We start from the raw sequence: 10,600 nt of genomic DNA on the forward strand, positions 1-10,600 counted from the left end.
TATATTTTAAAAATTGAAAGAACAATCAGTTGAGTAATATATACTTTCGAGGGTCAAAAAGAAAAATTTATTCTGTAATAATGATATACAATTCAAATTTGTTGGCGCCAGTTTGAACTTAGCATTTGTCAGCTGATCAGTAGATTGGACTGGGAGCCTTCTCGAAGGTTTTATGAAGTGTACTGTACAACAGTGAGTAGCATTTTTTTGCTGATTTACATTTACTTATTCTAGCTAAATTCTCGGTAAGATAGTTTTTATTGATCATTAAATATTAAATACTGTGTGTCTTGTGTAACCACTGCTACTTCGTGATTAATGACGAATTGAGGTATTCAACTTCTTTAGAAAATAAAGTTAGATATGCTTAACTTCTTACATAAATACCAGAATTGGAATATTGAACATAACTGTGATGGGTTGATCCCTGAAATTCATAGAAAAGATAGACAGTTTTTGTTGCCATAGCAATCTCCAGTTTGGAATAGTCTAGACTTCATTGTATCCTAGTCTCTTAAAAAGCCCAAAAGAAAATTTTGAACATTAATTTTATTGTTTTGTGTTGCACAAGTTTTGTAAATACATTATGACCCAAGAAGACAGAGAAGCACAAGGAAGAAGAGAACGTAAATCACTTCTCAAAAAGTATGATATACCTTTAAATCATTTGGATTTTCCGTATATTAAAGGTCTCAAAAATGTAAGGGAGTTGGAGAAGATTTACAAAATTTTAAAGTAAGTACAGGTTTAACAGGACTATGTTATATTTTTACTATTGCGTTTCAATAAAGAATATGTACGTGAGCGTGACTCATGTTCGAATGTACTAATACAATCCAAGTGCGTAATATTAAAATAATTAGTTGAGATAACCCCTTTAATAGTTTAAGTAACTTTTGTTTCAATTAAAAGTATATTAAATTTTCAGTAGGATTGATGAATCACTTAATCCATTGTTTTTATTTTATTAAAAATTAAATAAATATAAATTTTGAAAGTAAGGCTGTTACGTACGTCAACCGATAACGTGCAACTAAAATATTAACAGAACTTGAAGTGAACAGTTACATAACGATTCAATAATATTAAGACACTACTGGTTGAAAACCTTGAAGCATTTTTAGTTCTTGCTTTCTAAATTTAATATATCAATGCTAGGTAGCAAAAATTGACTTACCCGTTGAGAAAAAAGATAAGAATACTAAATCTGCGAATTTCCTTGCTTTCCCTTTCTTGGAATATAGAACTATAAAGGAAACCTTATATGCCCGATTTTTAAGTTATGAGTATTATAACAGATGTATTGGAAATCTGAAAAAATATACTGGTTGCTTCTGGCAGCTACAGTCATTCATAAGGCACCCGGACCACAATTACTTTTGAGGTGATGTGGCTGTTCCTCTTGTTTTTGTTTTTCCACAGACCTTGTAAGCAGATTTCACCTGGCCATTTTTTTTCCCCAGAAAAATGTTTAGGTGTCAATCTCTTCATATATATTTTTACAATTATAGCAACTTATTTTTCCTGTCGCGATCTACACTCCAATTCAAGTTCACGTTGTTGGGTGCTAATTTCTTTGTTTTCTTACTCTCTACACACCATCTACCTTTCGTTCCATAAATTCTTCTGTGAGATTTTCTTCCTTATTTGTTTAAGACTTTTGTAGTATTCGTTAGTAGGTGGCTTTAATTTGCAATCAACTGTTATTGGTTATTGGCCGAATATAATAACTTGTTCTTTGGAGTTTACAATTCCCGCAGTTGAGTTTGAGTTTCAAGATGTAAAAGAGTAAAACTTTTATTTCCTGAAACGTGACCCGTCAGTATACAATTTTAAGACGAGATTAATATTCTCAAATTTCTTTTGCTTCACACTTTGAAATTCATATGTTCATTTTGACATATATGGTTATATAATATATTTTATATTATATAAATAAAATTTATATAATTATAATGAATTATAATTATACACACAAATGAAGAAATACATAAAACGAACTATATGTTCTACTATGGCGGTAAAATAAAACTCCAGTGTGTTAATAAGGATACAAATGTTTTGAAATATTTATGTAGTTCATTATTTGAATATAAATACTTAAACAGGAATACAGCATCAACCGGGGCTACTTTTGCTCTTAAGGGTTTATTTGTCCCCTTCGGGAGAAAATATGTTTTGTTTTATCTTGCATCCAAAATAAAAGATAGGTTGGAAATTTTGCCCTTTAATTGATATTAAGAACTTAATGTTTTGGGTGAAATATTTCATACGTGTTTATTTTGGTTCAATTGAAAGTAAATTAATGCCGTCACAGTTTTTTATTCTCTCTTTAAATGGTTAGAGTTATAGAAAAAGCGAAGAGAAGAGGGCAAAAGTTTCCCCGGTTGGTGGTATAAGGATTTATGAGAACATTTAGGCATGTATTAATGAATTATGGAACGCTGTTTTGGTGGACCTAAAAGGATTAAAAATTGCATTTTTTATTAATGGGAAAATGAAATTAATCTAATTCGTAATCAAATTGGTTTAGCAGCCTTAAGATGTTAGGTACTGAGATAATAAATGAATACTTGTTTCTATAAAGGTTATTAATAAAATGTATAACCATTTTCAAAGTTGTTCATTGGGAATTGGTAAAGTTATGGGCTATAACAATTCAAATTGCCTATTGTGCCATGAATTGTCATATATTAAAAATACATGTTAAGTTTACTTCGTTCAGTACATTTAAAAATCTGAGATGAATTCTGAGAGGATGTAATCTAATTCCTGCCTGAAATATTCATTGGTGAAGGCTGTCATAGTTGAAAATATCGAATAATTGAATCGTCCAGTTCGTTTGAATTACCTTTATATTGCATTCAGCCTCCGGGTTCAGTTATGTTAAATACTTTTCTTTCTCTATCAGAATTAGCAATGATGACATTAAGATAAATATTTAAAACCTTATTCAGCTATTTACTTGAGTGTTAACAAATTAGAGTTTGAAAATTCCAGCCATATCACTTATAAAGTTATATTACTAATTTTTTTTTTCCAGATCGAAAGAAGTAGGATACTTTCCTGAATTAACACAGTGCGCTGAAGATCGATTAAAAGATTTGAGTCCAAATAATAGATTGTTGCGTAAATCAGTTGCAGCTGTGCCAAAAGATTGCCTGGAGACAAGTGAACGAAACGAGTACTTGAATGATATAACGGTAACTTTGTTTTACTTTTTTACTAACTTTTCATTGAGAAGATATTATATTCTGATATTGGTAATAGTATTAATAATATTACTAGACATTAAGAAAATCATAGGTATACAAAAAAAGAAAGATGAATTATTAAAATTATTTCAGTAAAAATCTAGCTTGAACTCTTAATACAATTCTTAAGGTTCTAACTTAAATATTTTTACAAACTCTGAATTTTTAAACATATTTATTCATCTCTGCTTAAAATGCATTAATAGAAACTTTCCTAAAAGTTTATTCAAATAAAGTTATAGATATTATTGTATTAAAAAATAAAATGAAAAAATATCATTTTTAAAGGATTGGAAAGATGATATGGAAGTGAAAGAAGCTCTCTTGAAAAACTCATCGAAGCCAAATCATGTTATCCAACCAGTGAGGAGGGCATCTGCGAAAATAGAGGATAATGTGAGTAATCTATCACACACAAAATCTTAATTTTATGCTTATTAGAGTCGTTTACAAATCTTGGGTTAAAAGACATGTTATTAGCAGAGTTACAAGTATTAATAAATTTTAATTATTATAAATAAAAAGGTTTTACTTTCGCAGGTCAACAAAGGCAATGAAGAAAAGAAAGAGGAAAGAATCAAAAGTTGCGATTATGAATCTTGGGACAAATATGATGCTGAAAAAGAATGTCTTAGACTGGATGTGGACGAAGAAAGAAGGCAAGAAGAAATGGAAAAATTGGAAAGAATAGAAATAGAAAAAGAGAAAGCCAGAGCGAAAATGTCCCTGGAAGAAGCCGAAATTGACTCCATTAAAGATTATGTTTGTAAGTTGATTGAATTTAATTAATTTGCTGAGGCAGGAATGAAGCCTTTTTTCTGTTTTTATTTTATTTCGGGCTTCTTTAAAGCAAGATACTGATTTCATTTTTAAGTAGTGAATAAAATAAATTATATTGCTAAAAAGATTATAGAACACAGTTGGGTATTAAACTTTCGTAATAGTAAAAATAATGTTTATCATTGTCAACTAACTAATGAATTTACTGCGCAAAATAAATAATGTGGTAACCATTAGGTAGACTTTGGTTCGAAACTTATAAAGTAAAAGTAAATGGTCACTTTTTTTTTTATCGTCTGATTACCAGTTAGGTGTCGAGGACGGAAGTTCATACTTAACTGTTAATTTTTTTCTCCCAACAAATCAAGAGCAACACGTTCGACTCGAACAGGAGATCTTCTAATTACTAGTCCTCCACTCATGACTAAAGCCGCCCGCTAACAAAAAGAACTCTTCTCCAGGGCAGTTCTAGGTGAAGCGATAGATAAGCTGGCAGTCTGGGTTAATCATTCACATTCCTATACCTCAGATATTCTGAAAACACCTTACAGAAAAGGCCCTAGTGATCTACAGATGTAGATGTTAAAGTGAAATTTACAAAACATTTTTGAACGTTATTTTGTTTTCTTGATCAAGGTAATCTAACTAGTGAAGAACGCGAGGTAATGGCAACAAAAGAGAAAGATATTGGCAATGAATTTTATAAAACGCATCATTTGGATGATGCATTAAAACATTATACTAGAAGTGTTTACATTCATCCTACCGTATCTAATTATAACAACAGAGCGGCTACCTGTAAGTATCAGTTAGATAAATTGTGAACATCAGTGTTAAGAATTACAAGTCATTTTTACTCGTAGATTTGCATTTAAAATGTTTTTATTAATTATTTATTGAACTTGGGTTGATTTTGATTAATAATCTATGTTAACATCAGTGTTAAGAATTACAAGTCATTTTTACTCGTAGATTTGCATTTAAAATGTTTTTATTAATTATTTATTGAACTTGGGTTGATTTTGATTAATAATCTATGTTATCAGATTTGAAGCAGTGCAAATTCAATAAAGCACTAGCTGATTTAAATATTGTACTGCAAATGGATCCTAACAACGTCAAAGCTCGTTACAGAAGAGCAGTTGCATACCAACATAAGAATGAATTTTATAAGGCAAGTTAGCCAACATTGAAAAGATCCAATTATATTTACTTGAATTTTTTTAGTTGGTTAAAATGTTTCGAAATACTTTTTATAATTTTTTTTCAGGCTTTGGAAGATATTAGAGTTGTTCTAGCCAAGGAACCTCATCACGTTTTAGCTAGGCATTTTGCTGATAGACTGAGAGAAGATTGCAGCACTCTTCCAAAAAAGCACAGGTTATTTTTATTTTTTGAAGGAGGGAGCAAAATAATTTTATTTGCTGAATATATTGTCCATCATTATCTGTTTCTTTTCAAAAAATTCCATATTTACTCTTTGTTTCTTTTGTTTATCAATGATTAGGTTGAGGATCAGAGATAGTGAAGGTGAAACACATGTTGAGGAAGTGACAGAAGAAGAAATGTTAACAAATTATAAAGATAAGGATTTCATAGAAATAAATGAATTTGGACTGCCGAAAATAATGTGTAATTGCAATGGTAAATATGTGGATGAGCCTGGTATAAGACATGAAGATAATATTCGGTTTCAGCACATTCGGCAACGTAAACGTTATGAGCAACAGTGTTCTCATCAGGCCATTGCAGTTCCATACCATCCATCTAACCAAACAGCAATACAACCTATTGCAGTAAGATTCTTCTTTAATTTAAAATTTTATTTAATTTTGATACTTTAGCCGTAATTTAGATGCTAATATTTCAAGAATAAGATTAAACTGTCTTGAGAAGGCCTTTTCGTAAGCAAGAAAGTTACGTCATAATGTAGTTTGAATTCATTTAAAACGGCACAAATTATACTATCATCGTGTCTCTACCACCATCTGTGAGTCCATGTCACCTTCTTCAAATATGGCGATTTACCATTTCTTGGATTTTTTGTTTTCTTTATTTTAGAAAGCATTAATTTTTAAAATGTTTGCAGTCAAATATATTTCAATGGCATCTTAATAAAAACAGTCGTTGGTGAAGATGTTGAAGATTACCTTGTATCTTTTCATTCGAAAACTGTTGACTGTTATTGTACCATCATTATACACTTCCGTTCAAAAAGTTTGTCTAAATATTTCTCCGTTAAAACAGTTTCCATATTTTTTTTTTTATCGATAGTCTACTTTATTTTATTTTTTCAAATTGAAGTACTTAAACATTCAGTTATGATTATCGAAATCAAAAATAAATTTAAACATTTCAAGTTATTGTTATTGTTGGCACAAAAATATTGAGTTTTGAATCAATATAGCAATAGTATAGTACGTACATATCTAATTCATATAAAGCAAAATACGAAATTAGTATTTATAATGCAAATTTAAACTCAGAGAATGGCAGTGACAAATCGTACTTTTATCTTTGATTTTATCTGTCATAACGCGCGTGTTTTTTGTACCCCTGACTGGTTTCGAACTTCGCGCGCCCCCTTATAAAATAATAACTCCAAATGTAAAACATTATTCATGCACTAAACGTACAGAACCCTTACAAGAACTAGGTTTCATTATTTTTTACAAATTTTTTACGATTCTATAACATTTTGAATAGCACAATTACTTATCATGTAAACCTTCCTGTAAGCAAGTGTCGAGTCGTTTAATCGAAATCTTTACACCAAACTGATAACTACCTCTGATGATGTATGAAAGACTGAAATTAGTCAGGGATGCAATAATACATTCGTGCTAGAACGAATAAAATCAAAGATATTATTCGAACCTAACCACATTTTCACACTTATTTTTCTTTTTTTACTTCTTGACTAATATATAACTCACTTTTTTAGGATCCAGAAACAAAACCATCTTTGGCTGGGGGTGGCAGACGCTTAGATATTGTGGAGTTAGATAGTATTTATGAAGAATGTGAGGAACCTCCTCAGACAGCTTGTATTGTCAGGGATATGAGAAGTATTAAAGAAGAAAAAACAAATGCCAATCTCAATATTGCTCAATCTGCGAATAACTCTGAAACTGTTGGAGGTGATCATGATTGTAAATCAGATAAAACAGCTTGGAATAATAATGTAAAAGTAAATGAGAGTGAAGAAGACGAAGAAGTTGCTGATAAAGATGAAAAATACCATGTCGTAATGGAAGATACAATGGCATTGAATGAAATTCCAAAGCGAGCTGATATTGTTGAAATGATGGAGGCTGTTGAATATGTTCAGCAAACTGAATTTGAAACTGAAGATAAGGATACGTGGACAAAACAATGGTTACAGAACTCAGTATCAACAGTAAACAATGACTTTGGAAAATGTATGGATCTGAATGAAAGTCACAACATGAAATTTGGTTAGTTGTAATTGCTATCTTCTTCTGCTCAACCAGCTTTCACTCAATCTCCAACAAACCATTTTTTTGAATGACTTCGGGTGCAATTTTTAGTTTTTAAACCTTTTTTTGAATTAAAACCGTATGTAAGACTCAAAAAAAAAAAGAGAGAAAAAAAAACATGCTTGCCTACACTATTTTATCGTACAGCAGTTTGGTTATTAAATGTTCTTCGAACTTCAAATTTGTGCGGAGAAATCGCTGTAGACCAATAATCAGTGCTGAAAAAATATGTAAACATTCTGTGGTCAGGTTTGGAATTTTATTTACTATTTGAATTTTCCTTAGTAATAAGATTTTAAATTACTGAGAAAGCAAATTGGAGGGATGCTTAACGCCACCTTTTTCCAAAACTGCCTAAAATAGGATTTTCTTTGGAAAACTAGTAACACATTGGCAAGGAACAACGAAGTTTAAAGAACATTATAGGAGCCTTTTCGAAAAATTCTCAAAAAAAAAAAAATTAACACACTTTTCGTGACCGAAGGAACTTGAAGTTTGAAATTCGAATCTCTAACTCAAAATCGAAAATTTACAAACTAATATTTTCTCTTATTTGAAATAAGGAAGTATAGGGAAGAAAGGAAACGTTGGTTTGAGGTAGTCTATCAGTTTGCAAATACTTCTTTAGGTTTCATTATCATTATTTAAAACAGTCTAGTTCTTAACTACACTACCTGTTCGTCATCGTAAAAAATGTACTATTTATTTAAAAAAAATTATTCGATAAGTTATTAATCTTTTTCATTTTTCTTCGAAGGTCTTGGTGATGCTTGTGATATGACATTAAATGAAAATGAAATCCCTCCTTTTGCCAATTGTCGTTGCTCTTTAAATCTCGATACATTGAAGCCACAGAATTTTCTAGAAAAGTGGAATAGAATAGCTTGTGGTTTACCACCGGAAGTTGTATTCAAATCAAAAGCCGCCCTTTTAAAAGGCGTCTGCCCTTTACATGTACCAGAAGGTAAATGTTTACATTATTTGTGTTATTATTTAGGTTTGTGTTTCTCTTCTTCTTTTATTTAACTTTTTCCTTTTTTTTTTTTAGTATTTAGCCTCAATTTGAATGAAGCAATTTTGACAGATATAATAAATTGCTTGTGTACCTTTTATGAAGAAAACTATGAAAACGAAATTATTTTGGATTATGTACGGGCTGTTAGTAAGCTGCAGAGGTTTAAAATTATCATTTGTTTTGTACCGGATGATGTAAAATTGAGTAAGTAGAATCAAATGTTGAAAAAGTGAACATTGAACAATATTGAAGGAGTGCAAGGCCCAAAATAATTCTTTAAAGAAAAATAGAAGTTAGAATTCTTATTAAGAGAATTAATATATTTTTATTTCATTACTATTCTCTAAATAGAATTGTTAAGAAATAAAATCCTGACATTTATACGATTTTTACTACCCAAATTTATATACCTATAACAAATTTTACAAAATTTAGTTCAATTTTTTATTCAGTATTAAGAGTGTTCTGAATTAATGTCGTTGAAGGCAGCGATATTAGTTTCAAATCTGAGTGATAGGACTAAAATATATTACGTTCAAGTTCAAGTGAAACTTTTTTGCCCAGAAAATTCAAAAAACTGAACTAAACCAGATACCAAATTTAAAAACATATTTCGTTCTTACTGTGTGCAGACCACACTATTTAAATAGCCCACTCACACCCTCTTACACACTTATACCCCATCATTAGTGATGCTCTTATGAGGATCAAATGGATCTTTGTTTTCATCAGTGCTTCGATTTCATTAATTCTGAAGATATTACAGTTTTGCTCCATTGTCAGAATCTAATTAAATAACGTTGTGTACAAGGAAAGGGATTAACCCTAAGTGCGAAACCCAGTTTCGAATTAAGCCTATCCTTAAATCCTTAGATTTTCTTATCCTACCAGCTTTTTGCAGCTCACTGTCCAGTTTACTATCTGAAGCCCATTGAACTGAAATAGATGATCTCAGATAATGACGCACCTTAAATCAAAAATATGGAGTTAAAGTTGAAACATTTTCTCTTAACACTCTTTCAGGTATTACTCTAAGTAGATATTTATCTGAAGCGATTATTTTGGGTCAGTCTTCTCTTTAGTGGAAAAATCAAACAATTTTAAACGCATTTACAGTAATTTTAAACTTTATTCTTTCGGCTGTTTCATAGTTTGTGATTTTATTACAGAAATGCGAAACATGTTTGCAAGAATGGGCCCGATAGCTGACGACGTTCGAAGAGCTTTTGATGGCAGTATAGGAAAATAATTTGTTTTACAGAAATGAACTTGATGCATGTTGTATCACTTATCACTATTCCAAAGGATAAAAAAAGAAAACAAGAGGTTGATTTCTCTTAATTTGCCTTTAAATTGTAATCCATTACAATGCGTTAAAGAAATTTGTTTTAGGGTTGCTCTAGCTCATATTCTCTGTATTCAGTGAAATACAAAATATATTTTATAAATTCCTAGTCAAAGGCTGTGTGGATACAGTACAATATATTGCATTTCAGTTTCAGATTTTATATTGTTTTCAATTTAGCTCTAGTTACCAGCCAGCATAATGAAAAGTTCTCAACAGTATCATATAATTTTGTTTTAATTTATTTTGTATTATTTTTTCTTCAGTTTAATTGAATATATTTAACCTTCAGTTATAAATTAGCCTTGAGTGATGAAAGATTCAATCGCATGGCCTCGTATGTTTGGTAATTATTCAGAATGTGTATGATTTCTTTTATATTGTTTCCATTAATTACCTTGAAAGAGAGTCATTTGTAAAGGAAGAGATTGCGACATGGTGTTTCAGCTAGCAAGTTTTGTAAAAATGTTAAAATGACTATCATTGACTTTTTGATTATTTTCATTGTCAATTATTATTTTATTGATTTTTAAATAAAAGTAAGTAATTCTCTTCTTTTTACTTTTTACAATTATTAATCCAATCCTCAAAGAATTCTTATATTTACAGAGGTACAAATTAGATCATATTATGTGAAAAGAATCAGAGATGAATCAATTTAGCATTTTTGAGTTTTATTTATTATCGCGCTTGTGGAGTAAGGAAG

The 10,600-nt window shown here is 30.3% G+C and overlaps 1 protein-coding gene across 4 annotated transcripts; it reads left to right on the top strand.

Annotated features, from left to right (window-relative positions):
- Positions 1-47: 47 nt before the first annotated feature.
- LOC141452169 (uncharacterized) lies at positions 48-10,448 on the top strand. 4 transcript variants are annotated; one of them, XM_074124073.1, is made up of 13 exons: positions 48-192; positions 572-735; positions 3,044-3,203; positions 3,543-3,650; positions 3,795-4,020; positions 4,671-4,832; positions 5,081-5,208; positions 5,305-5,414; positions 5,542-5,830; positions 6,979-7,492; positions 8,292-8,498; positions 8,583-8,753; positions 9,719-10,448. In XM_074124073.1, exons 2-13 carry the CDS (start codon positions 587-589, stop codon positions 9,796-9,798), a joined length of 2,304 nt encoding a protein of 767 aa, XP_073980174.1. In that variant the 5' UTR covers positions 48-192; positions 572-586; the 3' UTR covers positions 9,799-10,448. The 4 variants fall into 4 exon arrangements, with proteins under 4 accessions (XP_073980174.1, XP_073980176.1, XP_073980175.1 ...); XM_074124074.1 differs by having other exon boundaries at positions 133-245; XM_074124075.1 differs by lacking the exon at positions 572-735 and having other exon boundaries at positions 107-192.
- Positions 10,449-10,600: the final 152 nt, after the last annotated feature.

This window comes from Rhodnius prolixus, unplaced genomic scaffold (assembly GCF_049639745.1).
Source record: "Rhodnius prolixus isolate KJV_2025 unplaced genomic scaffold, Rpr scaffold_3, whole genome shotgun sequence".
NCBI classification, from domain to species: Eukaryota; Metazoa; Arthropoda; class Insecta; order Hemiptera; family Reduviidae; genus Rhodnius; species Rhodnius prolixus.